At 37.8% G+C, this 27,237-nt stretch overlaps 1 protein-coding gene across 32 annotated transcripts in view; it reads left to right on the top strand.

Annotated features, from left to right (window-relative positions):
• The window catches only part of DLG2 (discs large MAGUK scaffold protein 2), a 984,419-nt gene that overhangs the window by 669,740 nt on the left and 287,442 nt on the right, over positions 1 to 27,237 (top strand). For all 32 annotated transcript variants that reach the window (XM_068181606.1, XM_068181605.1, XM_068181599.1 and 29 more), the window contains one exon: positions 15,203 to 15,372. In XM_068181606.1, coding sequence (XP_068037707.1) covers positions 15,203 to 15,372 — 170 coding nt within the window. The remainder of the gene's footprint in view (positions 1 to 15,202; positions 15,373 to 27,237) is intronic.

The following is a 27,237-nucleotide window of genomic DNA, read 5'->3' as shown; positions in this document are numbered from 1 at the left end:
TGTTTTTCCTTAAGAGCGTGGACATCTGTAAGGAGAACTTCAACAGGCTGAGAAAATCAGATCCATTGAGAGTTACTTTTGTCAGACTAATCAGAAACAGCACTGGTACCCCCAGCTAGCTGAGTATCATAGGTTAAAATGCTCTAAGGCTATGCATTGATCTTCCTTCTTTAGTTAATGTATCTTTCCTTTTCTTTAATTACTGATTTTGTGTTGTAAAGCTACAGCATTTTTTAGGCATGCTGTGTTGCTCTACCATCACCCTGTCATTTTTCCCCATTGGATTTCTCTCCTATCCTCAGCTCTCAAAGTGCTTTTGTGTGAGGAAAGGAACGTTATACATGTGCTAATGGCAGGAGACAAGAAGCAATATAACTTGCCTTTAGTCATCCAGTAAATCAGGGAGAAAACTTGGAATAGATTCCTTCCCTTACTTTTCTGTGCCTTAAAGGTTTGTGGTAAATGCCTACCAGCAAAGGCTCTAAACAAATTAGATTGGTGTTCTCTTCAGTTGTCAACTAACCCGCTGTGAAGTGTCAAAGATTATAAATTTAGCTAGCTATATGTAGTAAGAGAGGAACTCTGAAAACCCTTTCTCATGGATATTTGTGGAGGGAAAAAAAAAAATAAATGATTGTGTTCTGATCAAAATTTTAAATTAAGTCTGTATTTCACTAAAATGAAACAGAGAGGAAAAATGGTGATTTCATGCTGTTACTTCAAAGATTTCAAACTGGAATTGAGAAACACTGCTATTGTGTGTGGTTTACCTGAGAAACTCAAAGGAAAGAAGAACGGGAGGAGAGGAAGCAGAAGTGAGTCCCCACCTGAGAGCTGGTTAGATAACAGAATCCTATGGGCTGTGCTTTTCCTCTGAGAAAGTCTGAAGCTCAGATCTTTCCAGCAGTAGGCACACAGCTGTTGCCCATTGGTGTCCATTTGTAGCTCTAGATTGCTTGCTAAAAATTGAATTGAGAATGATGTTGTGAGGCCTTTTCAGATTAATGTGAAGAGCCCTTCCCAGGAGAGATCATGTTCTTTTACAAGCGTGTCATGTGCCTCTAATACAGCTTGGGAACGGGCTTTATTCCACCATCCTGATATATCAAAACAGAAGCGTGTCTGTTTTGTGATTAGCTAAGTCCCTGTTAACTTCTGATCTTGTACTAAGCCTATCAGCACCAGGTCTATGCACATTGCAATGGCACACGACTTGTTCAGGATGCTGTTATAATTACGGTGCTGCCACAAAACACTGATTCATATCTGCACTGTTTACAGGCCTCTGACAATGCTATTAGTTCAGTACATAATTTAGCAGTAAGTTAATAAAGAGGCATTCACCCTATTAGGCAAAACATGCTTGCTTTGCAGACAGTCATAAATTAGATCATGAATTATTGACTGTTCACTCAGTCCTGGTTTGTGTTAGGAAATTTGATCTTATTAACTCTGTCTGTGTGTCTCTTTTTTGAGTTACCATGGAATTAAAAAAAAAAATAATAATTACCATGGGCGATCTACATGAAAAAGGCAGGTCACAAAATCCAAATCTGATTTTCATGTTATTTTCAAAGTTGACCGTGTCTTACCATGGTTCACGGTTTAAGTTAAGAACTTAAATGTCTTATCATCAATGGAATATTGGACCATGTAATTTTGTTCTCTGTTGTCTGCACCACTTCATTTTTTGTTGGCTGAATTCTTCTTTCTCTCTTTTTCCTATGTGAATTTTGCATTCTTTGTTCACTATTGCAGATCCCCAGTGTGTCTCTGAATTGGTTTATACTGTATTATTTATTGTTATTTATATTATGCTTTTCCTATTTTGAAAATAAGGTGGTAGGCTGTAAAAATTCTTTTATGAGATACAAGGAAAGTAAAACTATGTTTTACTGAACTGAATTGCTGAATTGTCAGGCAAAGAGAATAGAAGTTAATGAGCAATAAAAGGTACCTCTCTGGATTGTGGTATTTGAAACTGATGAATTTTAGAAACTTCTTTATAGACATCAGTGATGGACATTTTTATAGAAATTTGCTTTTGTAACACAAAGTATCAGGACCTTCCCCTGTACATTTCTGAGCTGTTTTCCACTGATTGAATTGCACTGCTTGTGTCTAACACTTAAGCAAATTAGCATGGTACTAAGTCTAGCTTATGTAATGCCAATGCACTAGAAATTCCATGCAATGGTACTGAGTTGGTTAACAGGTCTCTCTCCAATGAGTTCCTTTGTTACCTATCCTGCCTGAATTACAGTCACTCCAGAGTGCTGCAGTAGCAGAACAGCACCATGCAGCCAAATCTAAGTGATAATTTCATCAACATGTTTGCACTGATACTGCAGTTACGAGTTTAAATAGCTCAGTGACAATTTATCTGGAAGAAGCTTTCTGTGGTTGCATACCTTAGAAATCATCAGCTTTCTGTGGACTCCAGTATTAGTCAAGGAAAACATATTTCACATCTCTTCCTGTACTCAACAGGTTTAACACTCTGGGGTGCTATCAGATTTTTCATTTCTTTCAATTTTCATGAAACCTGAAAATGATATTTTAGATTAAAAAATAAACTGACTTGAGTGACCATTAAAAAAATTCCTTTTATGCAGCAAAGATCTTATTTTAAATCTTCTAAGAAAAAAAGTGGTCAATGTTTTGTTTCTGAGAGCCAAAACCACTAGTACATGGTGAGACAGTTCATACTCTGTCAAAACTCCTGGCTGTGGTTTGCATAAAGAATTTGGACTTTCAGACTTTAGCCAAGCCATATTTTCTGGCAGTACATCATCGTTGTTACATTCCTTACTCCACTTTTATTGCAGCTGTTAGATCAGGGGTTCCGCAGAATATGGGAGTTTCAGTGTCAAACTTGCAAGATGTAGGAAAACTTTGTTTCGATGTGCTGCTCATGTCATGCCATCCTGTGTGTTACTCTGAATCATAGCAACACAAAGAACAAGCTTGGTGTTTTCTCTGTGGGGTACCTATTTGCACACTACTCTGAGTTGCAGCTGTGTTGTATGCAATCTAATGGTACTGATGCTCCAAAGCTGGTGGAGGTTTGCCGCCCTGATTTCTTAGGATTTTCTAAAGCCTTCTGAGTTTACATTCTTGCAGAGAACTTTCTCACGCAACTTTCTGTAAACAACCTATTGTTTTGCATTCTTTCATAGAGGTGGAGAAATTTGATGGACTGGTAGTTTGTCCCGTGTCGTTGGAGAGGTGGCACGTTCACCCTCTAATACACTGGCATCTTTTGAGAACTATAAATTATTGGAGTCAGAGGAAATAAATTAGTATTTCATCGTGACCACAGCTTTGGTGCATCGTTTTTCCTTGTGTCCTCTGGTGACAGGGGTTCTTACTGAACTTGAACAACGTGTTTTCTCCTCCTCCATTTTTTGGCTGCACCTATGTTGGGAATAGCTATTCCAATCACACCTAAGCAGGAGGGAGGGTTTTCTGCTTGTCCGTGCAAGCACAGAGCTGCTTCATTTTGTGCTCAACTTGCTGGGCCTGATCTTTGGTAACACTTTTCTTCTTTTGTGCTCAAGTTTCCCCATTTGTAAAATGGATACAGTGATTATTATCTTTGCCTCACGGGGGTTGTTGTGAAGCTAGAACGAGTTTATATTTGCAAAGCCCTTTGAGAGCCCCAGATGAAAAGTACTTGTAAAAATCCTGAACCTGGGATTGCCTCCTGGGTTATCTGTTGTAACTGGTTTTCCTGCACAAACCTGAACGCGCTGCAGACTCTGCTGGTGTCAGCTGGGAGGATTTTAACTTGGATTGAGGAACAGCTGAGCAGTTCAGTGCCTTCAGCAGGCAAAGCACACCCTGGTCCCAAGTCAGCGCCTTGGCTGTCCCCTGGCTGGACACGCCACAGACTGGCCCAGAGTGCTGCCATTCCCAGCCTCTGGGCCCCACAGCCCCCGTGGCGCTGGGGACAGCTGGACCGGAGAGCTCTGAGGGTAAGTCAGGGCTGCGAAGCCGGAGCTGTCCCTGCCCTCTACCACACCTACAGCGCCTGGCCCGCGGCACTTTCCAGTACCTGCCAAGCAGCCCTGCAGCTGGGAGGAGTTTGGCTGCTTCCTGATGCCCTCATTCATCCTAGGCTTTACAGAGATTTGTTTTCTTTCCCTTTCCTTTATCCCAACCTTCCTCTCACAACACCCCACAGCTACCTACACCTACTTCTGCTCATCCTTCACCTCTCCGCTGTTCCACTCCGGCCTCAGCTGTTGACAGGCAGATAGGACTCCTTGTCCTGTGAGCAGCAATTTTCCTTCTGGCCACCATTAGAGGCTTCCAGAGCCACCCAGATCGAGCTGAGCCAGCAGCAGGGGCTGGATGTACTGGGAGTTCCAGCACTCGGTTGCTAGTAGGAGTAGTTTCCAAAGGAAAGCATCGTTCATGGCAGTGGCAGGAGACGAGACGCAGAGAGACTGAGGATAACTTGGGAGTTAAGAGAACGGACAGAGGAATGGAAAAATGTGGTAAGAGCAAAGGATATCAAAACTGAGGATTGAGCTGGATGAGAAATATAGAGGGTGAAGAAATGCAAGGTGGGAGAATATTTTGGGAGAGGGGAATAGAAAAAGTAAACATTAGTTCCTATAGAACTTGTGAGAGGTTGATAAAGAAAATGTGGTACAAGTTTGAGTCCATTTAAGAGAATGCTTATGGATTCCCTACCAGTCCCAGCATCCTGGCCACCCTTTGCATGCCCCCCACTTCCTGCCCTGTCCTGCCCATGCTTCCCTGTCTGCCTCCTCAGCCATCCTCTTGCTGCCATGAACTCGCCATGGAAAACAGATGTTTAAACATAGCTGGGAGCTGGCTGGGGCTGCTGGCTGGGCAGTGTCTGCAGGTGTTATCTGGTGGAGCTGCTGGCCTCAGTCTCCTTGTGCCTGTGTCTATGCTGCACTGCTTCAAATCTTTTGCTTTTAGTAAAGTTGTGCTTCATTTCCACTAAGTTGAGGTGGCAATCAGTTCTGCAAAGTGCAAAGTTTTTCTTCTATGTTTGGACAATTGTTTTGTCTTTTATATTTGTGTGTCTGGTTCATTTCCAACCCAGCAGCTTTACCATGACATATGTTTGTGTATTGGAGTCCCAAACTCTGTTTGAAGAGGATGCTAATTATGCAGAGGACATTTTAAAATGAATAACGTGGGAAGTGTAAGATCATAAACTCTGTACAAAATTACCACAGGTGTGGCTTACCTAGCAAGAGAGTTAATTTGCCTTGAGTTATTCTGGCCAAGCAATAACTGAGAGCTCGGTGGCACAGAAAATAATTTCATTATAAATGATTTAGAACATCTGTACTTCCAAAATCATTATACAATGACAGACTATCGTTCTACTTTTAGGATGTTTGTGATAAATGAAAATAAAATATGAAAGAAGAGGTCCTCCTGCTGTAGATGTACTTAAACTTGACTTTTATTCTAGAAGTTTATGCTTGAGTCTGTGTGCAAATTGAATGGGTGTCAGCTGCTCCTCCCCTCAAGCCCATATAGCTACACCCTGTGAGATGAGCTACCATTAGTTAATAATTACTCCCCATGCTCAAAGTGTGCATTAGGAGATGCAGCTCTTCTGGGAGGCATCAGACTGAGTGGGCTTTTGCTTCTCTCCTTGCGCTTGCATAAGAATTTTATGTGAAACATTTTTAACCACTCTGATTTTTATCAGACACAGAAAGAATGGCATTTATTTTTAGTGTTGTTGTTGGCTCAGCCATCAAGTAGATATATGAGAAATTTTATCTGCATGGGTTGTATTTTTTTTTCCGATGGCAAGGATTTAGAGAATTACATTTGGAGCTGATTTAGAACTTACTGACGTTTTTAGCACCTGAATATTATTGACCATCTTGCATTCTGTCTTTATGAGTAGACTTGAAATAATACCAAGTCAATATTGTACCAAATTTCAAAATTAATATTGATTTAGAAATCAATAGTGTAACAGTATTATTACAATCATTTTCATAAGAAATATTATTGTTTGAAGCTGAAGTTTCTTAAATTATATGAATGCTCATTGCATGGTATTAGTTTTTACATTTTGGTAGCAAATTCATTCCTACACTAAAAATTGCCTTCAATCTCCTCATCAAGTTTTGTTTTTGTTTTTTTTTTAATCAATAATTTGAAATACAAATACTTAGTGCATTTGGCAGCAGTACATTTTTAAAAGTTTTCAGTGCTTGTGTCAACATATTTAAATGACACTGTTTCTTTATTTGGCTTGTAGTAATTTAAATAACCTAATTTTTTAGTCTGCGTTGCCCTTGCGATCATCTCTCAAAGCAGTGCTGGGCTGCATCACTGTATAATTTTTGCTATCTTCAAATTCCAGGTCTAAGAAGACTTAGGAATATTATACTGAAGCTAAGCAAATATATTTTGGTACAACTTTAGGTCCAAATTGCTTTTAAGTGCCAAAGGGAAAGAGCAAATCAAGGCTGCCTTCATTGACAAAAGGAGTGGCAAAAATCACCTTCCAGGGGAACCTGCATTCACCGTCCCCTCTCTGGGGAATGTGAGGCTTCCGCTTCCAGAGGAGTAGTCAGACCACCAGACTGAAGGGGCTGTGAAATCAATGTTTCCTCTCAAGGTTCTTTCACTTTCTTAAAGACAAGTAAGGGTTGGGCCAGAGCAACCTTGTAGTGAGTGTGGTGTTTTGAAAGCCAGGTAGATGCTGTGGACCAGGGTCCCCTCTTTATGGATGCCCTGAGAACTGCTCAGCAGCAATCTTACATGGACCTGCATACATTCCTGTGGTTGTTAGAGTTGATCACATAGAATCATTGAATGGTTTGGGTTGGAAGGTCCAAAAATCCTCTAGTTCCAACCCCCCTGCCACGGACAGGGACACCTTCACTAGACCGGGTTGCTCAGATGTCCATCCAACCTGGCCTTGAACACTTCCAGGGGTGCAGCATCTACAGCTTCTCTGGGCAACCTGCACCTCACTATCCCCACAGTAAAGAGTGTTTCCAAAGGGTCTTCTCAATATCTAATCTAAATCTACCCTCTTTCAGTTTAAAGCTATTACTCTCTGGCCTGTCACTATGTGCTCTTGTAAATTTCTGTAACGTATGTAAAGATTTCATCAAGTCAAAGCAGCAGGTAGAATTTCTGCCATCTTGCTAAGGAGGGTGCTCCCCAGTTGAGGAGCTGATTTCAAATTTAGGAATGGGATACTAAGACTGTGATCTAGAGACAGCATTACATTATACAAAGTGCAACAGTTTCAGTGATGGAAACAGGCAATGGAAGTGTTTTTCTGAGATGACATTGGAGACAGCAGATTGTTGTTTTGATTTTTGTTTCTCTGACTTCTCTGACTGCCTAATATTTTGGTTTATTTAATTTTGTTTTCATTTGGATCTTATTAGATTTTTTTTTTTTTTTGCTTAACTGGAAGATTTGTTCAGCATAAACCAATGCCTTTTTTGTCAAGAAAAAAAGGATGGTAAAAAAAATTGACCTTAACTTCCCATTTTATTTCAGCGTTCAGTTGTAAATCTGTAGGTGTTACAGCCAAGAGGCACTCAGTTATATAGAAAGATGAGTGGTGGTGTTTCCATCTCTGAAATTAGATCAGTGTTACTGGTAGTTCAGCTATATGCCTTTGGCTTGAAGAGCTTGTCTAGCAAGGCCTTTTAGGATGAAAAATCAGGTGTCATATGTAGGAGATTATGATGACCAGAGAACCTATGTTTGCTCTTCTAACAAAAAGATTTGGGGACATTAAATGAAACTAATAAACAGCAGGTTGAAATAACCACAAGGAGAATTTTTAACTGGTAGCAAAGCTGTGAGATTCATTGATAAAAAACACTGGGGATGTTGAGTTTTCATGAGTTTTGAAAAAGGTTAAATTAATGTAAAAGAAATTATCCAGGGATATTAATTGGAAAAAAAGAAAAAAAGTATTTTTGGCTCATGAAAGTCCAGCTGCTGAATATGTATTCTGGGCAAAAAATTGTGTTAATATTTTTCCTTTACTATCTGCTAAAGGCCACAGTTGGCAAGTATCCCCAGACTAGATGGAGCCCTGGTCTGGTTTATCACTTCATGTAACTTTTATCTTTTAGATAAGCACCTTATTCCACACATTTTAGCTCTGAGCTTCCCTATAGTGGGAACATTCTGGCTATAGGGGCAGCACTGTCTCCATTAGGCCAAGGGCTGGATCTCTGTATGAGCCACTGGGTGTTTGGTAGGGGTGTGGTCAGAAGGCTCAGCAGGGCAGCTCCAGTGCAGGTCTCCTCGCTGGCTGTCTTGCCTTGCTGCCTCGGTGTGTGCCTGCAGCAATCCCACCACTAGGGACCAAGGTTTTAATCTACTGAACAGGGTTTTGTACTGAAGGTTTGTCACTAATCTCTTCTGTTGCTGTTGGGAACCAGTAATGATCCCCTCTTGCAATCAATCACTGCATGTCAGGATGTGCAGGAGCTAAAGGTAGGTAGTGCTAAATGAGCTCAGCATTGCAGAGCTGCATTAATATTGCCATTTACTTGTGGTAATTGGCTGTAGACATATGGAAGATATTGATCTGGCTGGGTTTCTACTTTAGATCTACTCTGTCAGTGTCTGTGCTGACTTGGATGTCTCTGCATGGGATTTCACTGTGCCAGTTTTGATGTAATAGGATGTGTCTTTGAGGACAGATTCCAAATATTAGGTTGGGGAATATTTTCAGCCAAGAGGTGTGTGTATACATACATACATACATACATACATACATACACACACATATACATATACATGTACTCCCAAAACCAGACACCCTTTGATAAAGGCATTCCAAAGACATTCCACCTAAAAGGACAAAAGGATCTCTTTGGAGTGGCAGAAGGGGTTAACTCAAAGAGACCCCCAACTTTGTCCAGGAAGTTCTCAGAACCAGAGTAGAGTGCAGAAAGGATCCAAAGTCCTTCAAACAATAAATAAACTGCTTTTTAGCCAATTTTGTGTCTGGAATTTAAGGCCTTTAAGAAAAAAAGAGAGAGATTTTAAAAAAGGAAATGCTGATGCATCCTCTATTGCAACTGTGTGAATAGGAACATATTCAAGCTTCTAAATATATTTTCTTCTAAGAGTCTAAAGGCTACAGGGACTTTTCCATTCCTAATTATATAGTGCAGTATGCTGCCTGTTTCTGACTTACAGCTTCAAAAATAGAACTTAGAGTCACAAAAGAAACACAAGGAGAGGGATAGAGTCACAAAAGAAACACAAGGAGAGGGATAAAGAGACGCCATATATGATAAGGAAGTGCTCTGCTAATATTTTTACTGATGTTGTAGCCAGGCACTGGGGTTTTAAATTCAGTGACTGTTATGCAAGCCCTTTAATACTCTGGCATTTCATTAAGAGGCTTTTAAAAAAAATCTGTGGGTAACTAAAGCAGTTGCAAAGGACAAGCAATGTAAATGTATTTTGACAGTTCTGTGGCTGTGCTGGTTGTCTCAGGTCTCAGCAAGGTCATGTCTAACAGGGTATGGAAGCACAGTCATCTCAAGCATAACATATTCTGAAATTCAGTAGTATTTCCTAAAATCTGAGTTATTCCCTAACAGTTCAAGATTTGGTCTCTGTTCTGGAAGTGAAATAAAGCTCAAAGTCCTCGGATAGGACACCTGCAGATCATGGTGGTAGGACCTATAGCCTCCCTGGATGTGATCTGAAATTCTTGACTGCATTATAGCAGGCACTTTTACCTCCAAAACCATCACTAGACAGACTCCTGCTATACAAAGGAGGAATTTCATTTTTACTTTTTTATTTCTTATGCAAACTTTTGGAGGACAAGAAGTAGGACTTAGTGCTAGCCTGTCCCTGGATATGGGAATGGGAAAAATGACTGGGACTGCCCTGATCTAGAGGGAGTGAGCTGGATCCACACGGGCAGGCTTTTGCCGATGCTCTTCCATGGCTTTGACCTTCTGCCATTTAAGCAGGAATCCACTAAGAGATCACTTTCACTTGGAAGGGTAAATGGCTATTTTCTACACCCAAAATAGTGAAAAAAATTCAAAGGAGTGAACTCTGGGGATAACCAACACAATTTCAGGTCCCCCTCCAAAACCTTATGGGGTTTGGAGGCTGTGGGATGAATGTAGGTGGTGTGCTATAGGACAGACTGGGTTGCCATTATATTGGAGTAAAATCTGCAGACATATACTTAAATGAGAAACATTTTATAAGAGGTGTATTTTTTATTTAAGTCTCTGGGATGGTAATTATTCCAGTTGCTGATATGACTTGTGAGGCTGCAGAGGCACTGCACTAGGCTTGAGCAAGCACACCCTGCTTTTCAGTAAGGCTTGTTAGCTCAGCCATCCACCAGCCTTGGGGCTCCCGGAGCCAGCACACTGAAACTGGCTTGCCAGTGCAAGGGGAGAAAGCATCTGCCTGGGTGAATTTACTTAGGGAGGTGCTGTGCAAGAGCTTAGTTCTTGTCTTTGCACACACAGCTGCCTTTGTGCTTGGTTGAGGTGATTGCCTTTCAACTCTCACTTCTGAAGACTTGTTGCAAGGGCGAGTGCAGCCAGGACCAGGCAGGAGACTGCTTTGTTTGGTTATCCAGTGTTTGTGCTGCGTATGCCTGGGGGCTGCAGTGAGGGCTAGTTCCTGTTTGAGATGAGCCAAGAAAGTGTAGACTCTTCTCTGGAAAGCTCATTTAGACTGTAAAGAGAAGACAAAGGAAGCAGGATGCAGGTGAGGTTTTAATCCTACATTTGTAGACTATGAAAGAAGAACCTGGTGGAGGTTGCACACTAAGAGTTGGGATGGCAGCAGGCCAGCATCATTGGGGAAAAGCTTATATTTTATTCAATTTATTTCAGTGCAATAGATTAATGCCATTGATTCAGAGGCTTGAATGATGATGTTTTTCTCTCAGAAATGAATCATTGTGGGTTTAATCCTTATTTATTTTACTCAGAACTAAAGATAATTCTGTTCTTGTTAGAAGCATAGGCTAGATTCAATACTTCAAATACTGCCTTCATGTTAAATGCAGTTGGATTTACCATTTCATTGCATCAGTATTTCCACATATTTTTAAATCAAAATCAGTCCTAGGATTACAAATTATTATTAAGTTTGGGTCGAATTCTGCTGTGTCATTTTTAAGTTACAAAGCCCTCCCCCATCATAAGTTTTATCAAGTAGTGTTTTCAGTAGCCACCATGAGATATTTGGAATTTCATTATAAACCACATAAGTGTCAAATTTCAAGTTAGGATTTGCTGTTACCTTCAGACATTTTTCATAAGCACTAGTTCCCCTCCAGCTTCCAGAGACAGTAATTTTCTGCCACTGATAAATTTTATCACTTTATTTTTTGAAATAGACATAGAAGTAGTTTTACACTACTTCATAAAGGCAGGAAGGGGTCTAAGAGTATACATGAATTTGCTACAGAAATTGGATCATGTCTCTGAGGATCATTATACGTAAAGAAACTATGCCTTAAGGTGCATCCATGTCATTGGCATTTAGTGTTAGCTCTGCATTCTGTGATTTTAAAGACACATCTGAAGACTGCTCTAGTAAATGTGATATCCTTTATTTTGAATTCTTAGTGGAAATTAAAAAAAAAATTATTCCTCTTCGAAGGAAGTTATATAACCCAGTATCAATATGTACATTTTTTACCCCATCTGCTGTAAATTTTAGTTATTATGGAATAGGAAATGTGTGTACAGAATTTAAAAAACAAAAAAAAAAAACCAAAACAAAGTAGGGGAAAGTCATCCTTGTCTAGCTAATGGACTAGACATAGTCTCTTAAGGTCAGATAATCTAATTATAATTATTTGCTGACCTCTTGAAGAAAATATAAGAATCCTTTCAGCTTGCAGCCTAGAATCTTGTGTTCTTGTTTAAAGTACTGTGCTCTTGTGAGTTCTGGAAGAAAGAAAATATCAACAGTTTTGTAGGGAAACTTAGGCAAAAAAAGGTTAGACAATGGAGCAAAGGATAAAAATAAATTTTAGTGTTTCTTTGTCTTCTATAGCCTATCTGATATCTCCATACTGATATGTGGAGGTGTATATCTACCTGATATATTCCATAGTTTTGCAATCATTCTCCCGTTATAACTATCTTTACCTTGATTTCTATGCTCTGACTGAAGAATAAATAAATTCCATCTCAATTTGAGTTTTTCTGAGCAGGCAACCCAAAAAAAAAAAAAAACAGTTAACTTTGGTTAGAAAGAATCTATGAATGCTGGCCATTCTGCAATGGAAAGCATGGTAACCCTACTTCTGAAAAGCAGTGTTGTTCCACTGATACGACTTAGCTGGAGGTGTCTGGATGACAACTAAGACCTGTGGATTACTACAGGATTTGGTATCATGATGTTGATCCATGGAGTACAGATTATTCCCTAGTTCTTCAGTCTATAGTTAGTTCCAGTTAGCTTTGTTATGGAGCTGCAAGTGGGCTAATGTGTGTTGGCAGGACCATTTGGTCTTTTGGGGCTCTTAGCTGCCACACCACACTGCTTTGGGTTTCCCTCCAAGGCACCATATTGCACAGAACAAGGGAACAGAATGATCATTACCAGCTGTCACCTACTATATGTCCAGTAAGTGCCTAAGGATTGTAGTCGTCTTCTTTACTTACAAGTTGACTGAAGCATTTATCGGCTTCTCAAGGATGTCTACAATTTCTTGAAAACAGTAAAACCAAACTCAGATGGATATAATGAAGTTAAAAATAGTTTTTTTTCTTTAATACAAGCCCTTATCTGCTTTGAAGATAGCAACAACAATTGCCATTCCTCTGAGACCCTGACTTTCCCCCTTAACAAAGTATCTCTGATATTTCTTCTACCAGTTGTAACTGTTTTGCATGATTGTTGCATGTGTTCTATATTTAACTATCCAGGGTGCTTCATATTGAATTTATACTACAAAAGTTTTGTAGGATATATTCATTATGTTAAAGAACTTACATGAGGCAGTGTGCTATATGAAGAGCTGCCTAACTCATTTTAATTCGTTACCTGGTTGGGGGATTCTACAGACCATAATCAAATTAGGTGTATGCATAATATTTAAAAGAAGGCCTCCACTACTGGGAGATATTGATGGATGAGAAGCTCAACATGACCTGGCAATGTGCACTGGCAGCCCAAAAAGCCAAGATGCATGAGGTCTCTCCCAACCCAAACCTTTCCCTGACTATATGACAATACAACTTCTTTTGTATGTATTGGTGAAACTACTACGATCTTTTCTGTTGGACTTGTGTTATCTTGTGTTATGAGGCAGCTCTTCCCCTGGGCACAGGTCTGTCACCATCTGAAACTAACTTACAGGTTTAGGGCATATCCAGCAATAAATGAGAAAAGAAATCACAAAAATAAAATTTTTCCATAGACTTGCCAGGTGGACATAAAGCCAGGAGAATGCATTGGAGAACTACTTGCAGAATAATTTTTTCCCTAAGGGGTAAGACCATGCACTTAATAGTCTGAAAGAATTTTCATGAACTGGGTTTCCTGACTTTTTTGCTATTATACTTTTAGGTTTATTTTGTTGCAGCATGTGCATGCATGTTCTTGAATATTGTATTTATTTATTAAACAATGAAAAATTAACTTCCTTATGAGGGAGAAAAAAGCCTACAGGTGTGCAAAGGCTTAGAATCATAGTAGCACAGTTTGGTTTGGTTTGGAAGGGACCATAAAGATTGGGCAGTGACTCTTTCCATTAGACCAGGTTGCCTAAAGCCCCTCCCAGCCATGGAAATTTCCAGCATTAGAGCAAACGACCAAATCTGACCTTTGAATGATATCTAGAAACTTTGTGATACAGTACTTTTGCTCAGAAGTGAAGCATAGGCTTTGTGTCCTTTTCACGTTTTACCAGTTTCAACTAACTGTTATTTTTGTCATTTTGATTTGATTTTGTTTTAAACAAAAGCAGCAGGACAAGAACATGACAAAAACCATCCTAAATTCCCAGAGTTCTGATAAACTTAGGTAAAGTTTCATTCTCCCTCCATGTGCTAAGACTTCTAATCAATATCCAGATGAAGTGTTCTTTTGCTGTAAAGAGTCACATTTAATAGTTGATTTTTATGTGTAGAAACATAGCAAAAATGGGGAATATTTTTAGCAAGCCACATTTACTTCACTGCTTGTCCTTTCAGAAATGCAGAAGAACACATTCATTTACAATATGTCTTTTTCTATTGTACCCAAAATACTTAGAGGCTTCTCACAACAAATGTACTGCAGAAGAGTACTAGAGTCTCAATTAATCTAGCTCTTTGGAATTTGCTCTTTTCACTTGTCCTCATTTGCAAAGAAAGGACGGCCCAGTAGTTAAGTCATTAGCGAGCTGCTTTGGAGATAGATTTTACTGCTTTTAAGTTGTAGATTTCCTTTCCAACTAGGACAAATCTGTCAGATAAGGAGAATGCAGTTCCATCTAACCAGGACATTGAGGGTGATGATCTGTCCATCCTCAGATACTGTAGTAAATGCTCAAAGTAAGCATATGAGGGAATTTTAGTAGTATTCTAATAAAAAAGAAAATGTGATTACCATACAGCAGATCTTGTAGCCTAGAGTCAGTGTTGAAAGCAAAGAATTTAACTTGAGTAAATTATTTAGCATCAAGCATTCTCTTTTAAATTGTCTGCTTTTTGTAGGACGGCATTTTTACTATGACAGCTTTTGTATCACACTGTGAGATTTGCATAAGAGCAACCGTAGTTGTCCTTACTATGGTCTGTAGTAATAGCATGCAGTGTGAGTGTTTTAAAGCAATTATATTGTTTAGTCAAAACTGTTTTAATGAAATCTGTAAAGACAAGTTATTACTTATTTCTATCTCTATAATGCATGTAACCCCAGTTTATGAAGGAGGATGGTAGGTGAGAGTGAGTGGGTAGACTCCAGTTTGAATCAGGTGTGTCTTTTGGAAGGACTGAGTGCTCTGTCTCATTGCTTGTGAAGCACATTGCATTAAGTCTGTCATCTGGCAGATGTGGATGTGATGATCCTTGTGGGTCCCTTCCAGCTTGTCATATTCTGCAATTCTGAGATTCCCAGTGAAGTCATCTTCATTTCACAGCACTGCTGACAAAACTTTGTTTATTCCGAAGTAACAGCTCAAGCACTTAGTACCTATGGTTCTTTGTTTTTCTTGTAGGGTCAACGATTGCATCTTGCGAGTGAACGAGGTTGACGTGTCGGAAGTCTCACACAGCAAAGCCGTGGAGGCCCTGAAGGAGGCTGGTTCCATAGTACGATTGTACGTCCGGCGAAGGAGACCTATACTGGAGACCGTCGTAGAGATCAAGTTGTTCAAAGGACCGAAAGGTAGATAAGAAAGACATCCATTTTAAACTTGGTGTTTAACCTCTCTTGTAGCTTAATTGGCATCTGACCTTGTTCATTTACTAACTGGTTGACCTGTCAAATACTGAAATGTAGTTCATTTAGGCTGGTAGAACTTGAATTCATGGTTACGTCTCTTCCTGAAATGTAAAGGAGTTCAAGGAGTCTGCTTCATTCAATGTTTACTGCAGAGATGTCTCGTTACCTTCTAAAGACACACAGAGATACTATACGGCAGCACATATACTACCTCTAAAGTTCTTCTGGTCAGACCTTTGACTTTGATTTAAGGTGCTGTTGAATGTGGAGTTTCTGAATTCTTCCTCTTTTCAGAAGGCATTTTGATTGCCCAGCTTGATCTCTCTACTTTCATTACGTTTTTTTCTAGTTATCTTTAGAACATGAACTCAAGAATATCAACTTAACCAGATCCATAGAAAAATTTTATTTAATTCTTCAACAAAATTATGTGGAAATCTAGCACAAAACCTTCACTAGTCTCAATGAACATTATCACTTCCAGCAGAACCTTATGGTTACAAAACAAAAAGCCAAATTGCCAAATTCCTTTCTAGAAGCATTTTTCTTCATAGCTAATTTCTGGACAAAGAAAATGCATATTTTCACAGTAGATGTGAATAGAATGAACAGCAGTTAATTTTTTTGATCCATAATCTATTTCATAAGCAGGTCTTTTAATTTCATTTTATATATATATATATATATATAAAATGAAATTAAGACATTTGCATGTATCTTAATATATGTAGTGCACAGGAGATTACTCTCCCTAATTTATGTATAGTGAATAATCTGCAGCTTTTTCAGTGTTCTCCCTTACATGTTCCCTCATGTACTATTATAGTATCCTTCTCCATAGGGTTTTTTTGTAGCAGTAGTGGAGTATATTTAATATATTGAGATATATTGTTGAAATTGACCTCTAATACTCAAAAAAGATAGTGCAACACTGAAAACAGTGCACTCTTTTACACTGCAGAGTATTCATTATGCTCTGCTCTTGGAAAAGAGTAAGGTATATTTAAACATGCATCTGATGGTAAATCCCTGAAAGTCTGGATTCTTGTGGACAATTAAGATGCTATATTGTTTTTCTAACAGAAAAGCATTTTTAATGGTATTTTGTATGCGTGTGAATTCAGAGTAGAAGTGCAGGCAGTGTTTTTAAAGATGTGGAATTAAACTAAGTGTGTGATGTGATAGTCATTTTTAGAGACCTAAGGCTAAAGAAGCTAAAATTAACTTGTCTTTTCTGGTTGTGATGAAGCAGTAAAAATTATTCACCATGACCAAATTTTAGCTACATCTTGAAAACAGACAAGAAAGGCAATCATTATCTAATAATGGGTTTGCATTGTGTTTGTTTTGAATGTATACCTGTAACTAGTTCTTTTTATAATTATTTTCATAAAACAGAATGGATACCAAAAAAGTAACTTTTAGAACTTTTGTGGTTTCCTGCTGAAAATATGATTTTGTATCTATGTTCTTAGATGAAGTTTGCTACAGATAAGTGCTATAAATAATTAATTTATTGTTAAGCTAAATATACTTTTTATATTTTTGCTTTTATAGTCATCTGGAAACATGGATAAAAAATAATTTGATGGCTAGTATTCTGCAAAAGCCAGGGGTTTTGCCTTCACAATTCAGGCAGCAAGGAAGCCTGCTCTGTTAGGCTTTCTGTATTCTACAGATAAAAAAGCAAAATTAAGAAAATAAATAATTTATAGGTGGGATGAAAATACTTACCAATATTATTTTTAATATCTAGAGCATTTTTCCTTTTATTTTTTTTCGAAAACTTCCATGAAAAAAATATCTGTTGAGAGGCATCAAATTCTTAGCAGAAGTTGAGAATAAAACACATGACTCTTGGCTGTAGTCACACCTGTGATGCTTATCTCCTTGTATTTCAGGTGATTTGTCTGTGAACTGGTCTTTCACACCATTACTATGCAATGTAAGAAACACTTAGTATTTATATAAACAGTGTTTCTTACTTCTCAGTGTGAAATTGGGATGTTATGGTGTCCAGAGCAGGATCTGAAAACCAGCATGGTAGCTTCCAAACTATTCCTTCTTTCCTACTCACAAAATTAATAAAGAAAGTAAATCTGTTTTTCAGACAAGGAGGTTATTCCATACCAAATTCAGAGTTGCAAATATATTTTCAGTTCTTTTCCTGACTGTCTCTGTCAGTATATAACCCAGCATTTACTGAGTTCATTACTTTCTGCCCTGAGAATTTACCACATGAAAGCAAGTCTTGGCATCCCTAATACCAGGTAAACGGAGAGATCTCTAACTTGTCTATGCGTAGTAGATTACATCTTTCAACACTTGAAGTTGGTAAAGAAGGAAATTTGCAAGGCTTTATATGTAGAGGTCCTTTTAATTTCATCTGAGATATTCAGGATGAGGGCTTTTACAAGTTATTAGTCCATAGATGTTAATTGAGTTTTTCTAATGGGTGTTAATTTTTGTAGCTAGCAACCACCATATAGAAGACATTGATTAATTTGGTGAATGTATTTTAAACATCAGATATTGAATAAGCATTGTCTGGAGATGGCTTTGAGTGTGTGAAGGGGGAAGGGAATGGTCTTGTGCTGCCATGAGGTCCCTTCTGAATGCCAATCCCCATGCATTTGTTCCTGTTGCTTTACAGAAATGCTCTCCTAGTGTCATATGTGCTAAACCTGTAACCCTTTAGTTTTACTTCTGGGAGAAGAAGATGTAAGCAAAGACACAAATGATTTGTGTAAGAGGAAAAGCAAGGGTTCAAAGACAGCTTCAGCTGTGTAGGCATTTAAAGCTGATCTTCACTCTGACACACCTGATGGCAAATATTTGCAGATAGCCACAGTCTCTGTCTTGAAGGTAATTGCTAACTGTCATCCTTGCAGGCTCTTCCTCTCTTTCATGTGCTTGGGAGATTGTCATTTGTATGCCTCTTGCATGTCTCTTCAGGCAGGTGTGCAATTCACTTTATGGCTTTGCAAAGGATTGAGTGGCCAACAGTAGATGTTTTGTTTCAGTCACTCCCAGGGCACTGAAGGTCTTAGCAGCCAGCATCTCTACAGTGGCTGACAGCTGTAACAGAGGAAAAAATTACTTGCATCTTTCTTATTTAAATCACCGGGATTTAGACACTACTGAAAATCCTGTCATTAAGTAATAAGCTTTTCTTGCTCTGTATTGAAACAAGACTAGCAGTAATGAGAATGGATTGCACACGCTGCAATGTTTGTTCCTGGGGAGCAAAATGCAGGCATTCAAAGAAAAGCAGTTTAATGGTGCTGTCTGGCTTTGTAATATAACTTATGCATTGGCTTCCTGTAAGACCCTGCAAAGAACTGTGTATGGGCAGTGAATTGTGAACTTCAGTCACTGTTCAGGGGTTCCAGTGTTCAGTCCCATTTTATTGCATTTGACTGGAGGATTTTAAACCAAAGTAGTTCCACTGACCTCAAGATTTTAATGTTGTCTTACCACACTTCAAATATACTTTTACTAAATCCAGAAGCATTGAGTAGTATGATGATGCACAATTAACATGATGATGCACAATTAACATGCTGATGCACAAGTGATAGAAATTAAACTTGATTCATTTTAATTTCATTTTTAAATGATCAGCAGAAAAATGTATTTATACTACTGTAGAAATTTTCTGGTAGTCAAAAACTTGGGTAAACACAGAGGTCACGTAAAATATTATCTACCTAATTGCCTACCTAGCTGATAATTTAAACTCTGATATAATGTACCAGAAGGGGGGGGAAAAGGGAAGAAAATAAGAATTCTTGTAACTACAGCACTGTTGGATCAGATAATAAACTTTTGACCTCATTTCTGTAGGAAATGTTGTGTCTTAAATGACATCAGAACTGCAGAAATGAAGTTCAGGGTATGTGAAGCAGAACAGCAGGAAAATTCAGAGAAAAAATGTCAGACTGAAAAACACCCAAAAAAAGGGAACAACATAAAGTACAGCTAATTTTGCTCTCTGGATATTCTGGTGACTTGAGTATAAAGTCCTAGAGAAACAGGACTACTTTCCCATACCCTGCATGATAATAGTGCCTATCATTACGGTGTTTGAGCTGTGTCAGGATCTTGCCATGATGACTGGAGCTGCCCTTCTGTTCGTGATATTTTTGATGAAAAGGCTCTGAACACACCAGCAGTTCTCTCACTTTTTGTTTTCTAAAAGCATACTTTTTGCTCATTCGTGATGAATTCAACCAGTGACACATTCTTATGAGGTCCACCTCACACAGCTTTGGGCACTAAAACATGTTTAGAGGCACTTAATTCCCTACTCTTTTTGCTCTCAGAATTAGGGCCATATCAAAACTTTTCTTTTAATCCATTTGGAGTGTGATCATATTTTAGGGCTTCAGATTAAAAATCAATGCATCTCTTAAGCACTGTTCAGCCCTATTCTGTATCTCCCTCTGGATGGCTATTCTTCTTATCTTAAATTTCTTAATCAGAAAAGGCAGCTCCTAAACCAGACGTCTCAATAAAATATGCAAAAATAAAATAAGATTAATAAAAAGGGCATAATGCTCATTTATTTTGAGAGTTATGTATATCTGTCTAAATGTTAGACTACGTCATTGGGCATAACCAGTTCCAGAGTTCCCATTTTGTTGTGTTCTGTGCTGAACTGAAGCAACCCTGTGGCACAAGGTAGATTTTCTTTTCCTGTAACTATTTGTTTTATTCTTGATGTCACTGAATAAAGTAAGTGGATGGCAAGGAAGCTTTCTTACTATACTAAGAAAAGAATCTGTATGGTTTAATTTGTGCATTTTTAGCTCTCTGGTAAGTTATGAGATTTTCTGGAGAAGATGCAGAGATTTTTCACTATCAATATAAGGTATGATTTCACTGTAGATTTATCTGGGATTCTTACTGAATTGTCCTCTAGTCCATTTCTGCCTGTAGTTTCCTAGAGGTTCATGCTTCTTTTTTTTCATGAGAATAGATATATTTTAATTTGGATTGATGGCTTTATTGGAAATGTCTTGTGTGTTCTATTGCATGGATAGTATCCCAGCTTGCAGTGACAACTGTAATAGTCACAAAAATATGCTTCAATGATGTGTGTTTCAAAATGTCTGCTAAAATAAAAAAAAGGTGTTCAATTCAGAATAGCAGAATAGTGGGTTCATTTAAAAAAAAATTAAAAGTGTTGCTTTCAGTAAGGAAAGGAATAAACTTTTGACTTTTATCTAGCAAAGCAAAGTCAAAAGTTACCTTTTTATCTCAGGTAATAGCTGCAGCACTTAAAATGAAAGAAGGGGCTTTTTGCAAACAAAGAACCCCATTTATTTCCCAATTTCAGAGAACAGTGAGAGCTTTCAGATCTTGCTGTTTGATAACTGATTGCAAGTGCTTGCTTCAGACTGATGATGTAAATATTTTTTTTATTATTCTTTTTTATTACAGCTATCACTTCTATTACTTTAATGATCTTTTTTCTCTAATCTAAGACACACTAAATATGCCATAGCAAACTTAAGCATGTGGGAATATGGGGTTTTATGGCAAGTTAGGCAGATATTCTCTTAATCAAAAAATAATGTTTTGTAAGGTCCAAAGTGTTTCAAATAAAATAATTTTTTCACATTTTGTACAGAACCTTTTCTTACAGTCTTTGAAGAATTTCAGTCTTATGATCCTATCAGCTGTAAATTTACTTCTGGTTTTCAATGTTCGCCTCCTTTTGTGCTCTGTGAATCCTTATCTAAAACAGAGCAAAATGGAGCAGCTTAAAAGACACAACCATATAAAAATGAGGAAGCAGGCAAACTTTCTGAAGTCTCAAGGGTTTAACAAACTATTTTGGTTCCCAACTCTAAAAGTGCTTCACTTAATATTACTGTAACCTGAAGTATCACTTAATTCAGGTATAAATAGAAAACCACCACAACTGAAGCTAAAATACCCTTTATTGAGAAATGTCTTTGCTTGAAGGAATGCGTATTTCCTCCAGTTAGCAGAAAGTGCTCCATCAAACACTGGTACATACTTTTCCAGTTTTAAGATAGTGGCTCAAACCGTCATTTAGAAGTTAACATCACTAAAAAGCATGGCTTCCCTGCAGTCTAGGATTATCTAATATAAGAATATCTGATAGATTACCACATTAAAATTATATTATCTTGAAAATCATAAAATTAGAAAGCACCATGACAAAAGTTCTATAGAAGCCTCTGATGTTTTCCAACCATATTTTGACACATTTGTGTTGCCAGTGCCTGATGTGGTAAAAGTAGTAGGTTATATCTGCACCTTTATATTTCCCAGACTGAGGATGATGCTCTTTAATTTAAGTGATGATAAATGTATACAGCTGCTATTATCATATTCTTTTTCATGGTATAAATAAAATACCAAATGTATTATCTGCCTTTGGTCAGTAAAGGCTTGCCATCTCATTTGTGTAAGTTACCATATATTAATCTTTTCTTTAAAAGTCCCACATCGACTCTGTGATGTGGTTTCTTCTATTCCTGAGGAAAAGTAGTCCTTGTATACAATTTCACAATGTAATAGTGATTATTCAAATGGCATTTCAGTTCTAGTTTCTCAGGCTTTTTCTTTTTTGTCTTTAGTGGAGAAAGAAGATAAATCTGTTATGTTTTTTGTTAAAAATGGAGTTTAATGGCAGGAAGTGGTGGAATCTTAATTTAACCATCTTTGGAGATTGGTAGTCAGTCATTAAAAAAATTATTTTCCAAATCAAAATGGATAATTTCAAAGGGAATTCAACATCCCTCCTTCTGTCTGGTTGTCTCCCTTAAAACTGGAGCTCTCCTGTGAACTATAGGATATTACATGCTTGAAGTCTTATATTTTCATGATAACTATGATTTTCCCCTTTTCTATTTTATTGTCATTTTCCATTAGCAGTAAAGAAGTAAACAACATGTCTGGGAAGACTGTGCAGCAATATAATATGCATGTACTTTTTCTGTTTTTCCCTTGAAACCATTAAACTCTTAAGAATTCTCCAAGCAGGTCTGAAGGGTCCTGTGTTCAAATGCAAAATGAATATCTAATCTCATAGTGAATTTTAAGTAAAATTTTCCAGAAATCATTCACAAAGAGTAAGGTTTCCACTGATAGGAACATTGCTTTTTTGCAGCTCCATCATGCTAACTATTTCTGAAGTGGTGCAGTAGCAATTTCAAAGTGCAGTGCTGTATTTTAATAGCCAATTGAGATGGCTATAAAAATTCAACACTGTGCATTAAGATCATTACTAAATTGCTTCAGCAATACTTACTGATGAGGCAGCTCCAGCAGAACACATTTCATCTTAATGAACTGTGGCTGCAATACAGCAAAAGCAGCAGCTCGGGGAAAGATTGATGTGCAGGTAGGCTTGGATGCCAACAAACTGGAGATTTTGTTTCAAGAGAAATAAGCTTTGGTTGGTTGCTTTTTGTTTTCAGTGGAGAAAGAAAATAAATCCATCATCTTTTTCATTACAATCACAGTTAAATGGCAGAAGATGGTGCTGCAAAATTGTGTCACATCAGACCAAATTCAACCATTTTTGGAGCTAAGCAGATCATTGACATTTCAATTGAAAGAATTTTGTGTGCTTGTCCTTTCTGAATTAGGTAGGAATTCTGTACTGTTATCCAGTTGCCAAGATTTCATCAGCTCTGAGTAGAGACATCAAAGGGTGTGGTGTTCCAGCGTGACCTTATTTTTTATCATTCTGTCATGCGGTGTTGGCCTTTTTGCTGTGGTCAAAGTTACTTCTGAGGCTTTTGGTGCAAATCAAGAGCTGTTAGCATGACTTACTAGATTCCCCTGATACTGTTGTCATCTTCACAGGTTTAACTCTAAACTTTTTTTCTGAAAATGTGAGAGAAGGAAGATGTTGGGCTTGGGTTTTTGGGCTTTACTTCCTTTAGAGACAGGTCTTATTAATTTCTGTGCTCAGCTGTTGGATAAGTGATGGACACATCTCCAGCTTTGGTTCATATGGCATCCTTCTGGGTGACAGTAAAGCAGACTATTTAAAAATTCTGTACTTGGTTTATCCTATCCTTGTGGAAATGCTTTAAAGGAACTTGCTTTCTAAATGGATTTTCCAGTTACATAATGATCTCCAGCACGCTGCTGAAAAGTTTATTGGAACATCTTTTGTCTCGGGCTTGTATGAAAAACTGTGGTGTGTGTTCTTTGGGATTCTACTTGACACTGTGTCCTTTTACTCTCTGCAATTTTTAAAAATCCCAAAGACTAAGTACCTCTTTTGATTTTGGTTTTTTTTTGTCTATGCCAAATGTGAGGAAAATTCCCCATGAATCTTGGCCAGTTTCTTTTTCAATTCTAAAGATTTCTCCTGACCAAATGTAATATACATTAAGTCTCATCATTTTGTCATTATAGCATGCCTTTGTACTCCTTTTTTCCTCTGGGTCGTAAATTTCTGGGTCAGAAAATAGTTTCATCATTTCCCTCCCCATTCTAGAGTGCTCTGTAAGAGTTAAAAGGGGAGTTAGAGAAGATCCCTTTCATTACGTTTGCCATTGCTATTTTCATCAGGAGGACAGGAGGTGCAGCAGACAGTGTAGTGAGTGTTAATTATCTCATCAGTATTTCCAGATACATGATAAATCAAAATATAGGGAAGGACAGTGTGGCATTATTTGCTAAACTACTGAGCTGAGTGTGGAAAACCTTCCTGTAGACAGGAAGCCAACATCATTTTTCTTGTTTCTTAATGGAGTAGTGAGAATTTCCTAGGGAGTGGCAGTTTTCTTGGCCTTTTCCCTCTACCCATCTGATCCTCGTTTTAAATTCTTCAGGTAAATTTTAGAGAATTATTATTATGCTTGATTTTTCACCACTTTAATAATAATTTTTAAACAGTTATATAACAACTATTGCTGGAGCCTAATTGACATCCTGATGCAACAGAAGAAGGGTATTATCCTGCTGTGTGGAATGTGTCCATTGACACAGTGTCTTTCATTTCTCCTGGGTAGTCTGAAAATCAAAATCCTTCTGTTTCGTTCTTTGGAGACCTTCATCCATTTTTGGATATAAAGCCTAATGTGCAAATTAGTCACGTGAAACTACAGAACAGTGTTTTCATCCTTTATTTTTCAGTTAATTATCTACATAGCAAGATCTGTCTTCTTGATAGTTTTTATATGTCCAGATCTTTCTCAAGACATTTGCTGTCTGGAAGACAACACACATCAGCAGAATACTGCATTGCCATGAAGAGAGCCTTTGAAAGAATAAATGGTATTTAATTAAAGTTTTATAGCATGAAGAGCTGTAGCTCTTCATTTATGTCTCTTCATTTTTCTTGTCTCCTTTTGTCCTGTAATCGTAAGCATGGGCAGGAAGTATTTTAAGTCTTCTGAGAAAGGCATTACAGATTCTAATAGTGGTGGAGAGACAAAGCTGACTCAGCTTTAGAGATTCAAGTGATCTGGTAAATAAAATATCCCACTGCAGCCTATTTTAAAATTATTTTAGGTTGTCAATATTAAAATTTTGTTTGCACTAGTCGGAAAAAAAAAAGGAAGGAGTTACATTAAGGCATCTCTGAACATCTGACAGGAATAGCTGTCTTAGAAGTCAAACACCAAAGTGATTAATTGCAATAGTTGCTCATCTGGCTATTTCCAGTCCTTTCTGGATTCCCCTAGTCCTTTCCACAGGTCTGTCATCCTCATTTTGCTTTTAGTATTCCAAATTCTAGATTAAATTTCAGTTATCCTTCATTAAAACAAAATAAATAGTACATTAGTCAAATAGAAATTTCCCATATAGTATTTTATCTTTGACTTGCCATTTATTATTTTAGAACATTTGTTCAACAGCTTTGAAGAACTGCTTTCCCTTCATCAGTTAGGGGGTTTTTGTTTGTTTGTTTTGCATCTCTAAACATGCTGTTAGAGTTCCTAGAAATTGCAGCTATTTTTTGGAGTTCAGGTGGAAGACCCTTTGCTGTTTGCCATGAAACACACTGTCCATGCAGAAGATCATTCCTTGCAATTGGGCTGTCGTAAGATATGAGACCAGGAAGTCCAGTGCAAAAATGTTCTGATCCTGCCTGTATCACATCAGTGATACAGTGATACTGTTTTAGTGACGTGTACAAAGGGCAGCTGAATTTTACATGCATGGAAGGTCCTCTGTTGCAGACACAGTGACATTCTTACAGAAACCAAGTACAGCCTTGCTGTGTCAGTTTTGTGCTCCCTGACACGTAGACAGCTGTTCTCAATTCTTTTGAGTTGGCAGTAAAGCCATTGATTTATGAGAGTATTACTTGTTCTTCTTACTTTGCGGAGACTCCTTTAAGATTTTTTTCATTCAGAAATTCTGCTGCTTGGTCCAATTGCAAGTTGATAATTTTTTCTCAACATTAGGCTTTTTATATGCTTGATAGATGAAAAAAAAAAAATGTTGTGACCTCTTCCAGTGTAGATTTTGGCTGGTTTTGAACAAGAAAGGCAAGGAGATAGCTTATTGGTTATATCTTTAATGGCTAATTTTGGAGAAAAATGCAACTCTGAAAGCTTGAAAAAGCAAATTATATCTGTGGAGGAAATCTCTGTGAAACCATAAACACTAGGGAATATATCCAAAATATTCCAAGAGCACAAAGCTCTGTGTTCATTACCTGGGATGTTGCCTTCTGAATTTTGAGTAGTAGCTTATATGAACAAAAGCAAAATAGCTCTTGGATTCTTTAGAAAAAAAAAACTGTCCTATCATTATTTGTTGATAGGAAGAAACATTTGCGAAGCAAGATCTTGGAGCTTCATGACATGTAAAAAGGGTATAATGACACAAAACTCTTTAGGATATGATAAAAGATATGTTGCATAAGCTAAAAAAACAATAGCCCCAAGATATGCTTGACATGTTTATTTTGGAAAGTGGTATTAGCAAATAAGGACATGATAGACTTTTCTTTCTCAAAACTATGTTTGGGTTTTTGTTTGTTGTGTTTCTTATGCAAAACATAAGTTTGTAGGTTGTCTTACAAAATCAATACAAAGGCATATTATTCACTCCAACAGAGAGAACTGAAATAAGGAAGCAAAATTACAGCAAATAATTTAGTAAAATTATTTATTGTGGGCACATTTACATTTTATATACTGTAATTGAAAAATAAACTCAATGTAAATGGTAGGCCACAGGTAAATCTTGTCCACAGTCTGTAGGTGAGTTGTGTATCATTTCTAAACTCAAATTATTATCAAATATGAAAGCCAAAATTTCTGAAAGTTATTTTTAAATTACACTTTTAAATACTACTATAGCAAATCAGACCCCCTCTGTAAGGCAGGATTGTAATTTTAGAGATGTACTTAGCAGTTACAGAGAGATGTTGTGATTGTAGGTTCTTTCAAGACAAGATGTGAAAAGTGCCTACCTTTTTGCTGGCATCAGTTTTCACAGAAAAGTCATCTCTGATAAGGTTGCTATCATGATCAAAACCAGCAACAAAGGGACAAGATCTCAGCCTCAAACAAGGAAGCAATAGGTCTGGTAGCACTTAAAGAAGCTAGATATTCACACTCTCACAGGTCCTGATGGTCTTGATGACAGACCAGCAGAATTTAAGTGATGAAATCTGATTGCTGGCAATGGTCGGGCTTGAACACCCGTGGGGAGAAGGTAAAGTGAAAAACTGGAAAGATGAAGCAGAAAACGCTTCCTTATTGAAGTGAACAAGAGGAGCCAAGGGACTGTGAAGCATCAGTATATTTTTAGAATCTCAGAAGAATATTTGAAAGAGTAGGGAGTCTCTTTAGA

This window comes from Anomalospiza imberbis, chromosome 2 (assembly GCF_031753505.1).
Source record: "Anomalospiza imberbis isolate Cuckoo-Finch-1a 21T00152 chromosome 2, ASM3175350v1, whole genome shotgun sequence".
NCBI classification, from domain to species: Eukaryota; Metazoa; Chordata; class Aves; order Passeriformes; family Viduidae; genus Anomalospiza; species Anomalospiza imberbis.
Note: the sequence above shows the minus strand (reverse complement) of the source record. Positions and strands in the feature narration are given on the sequence as shown.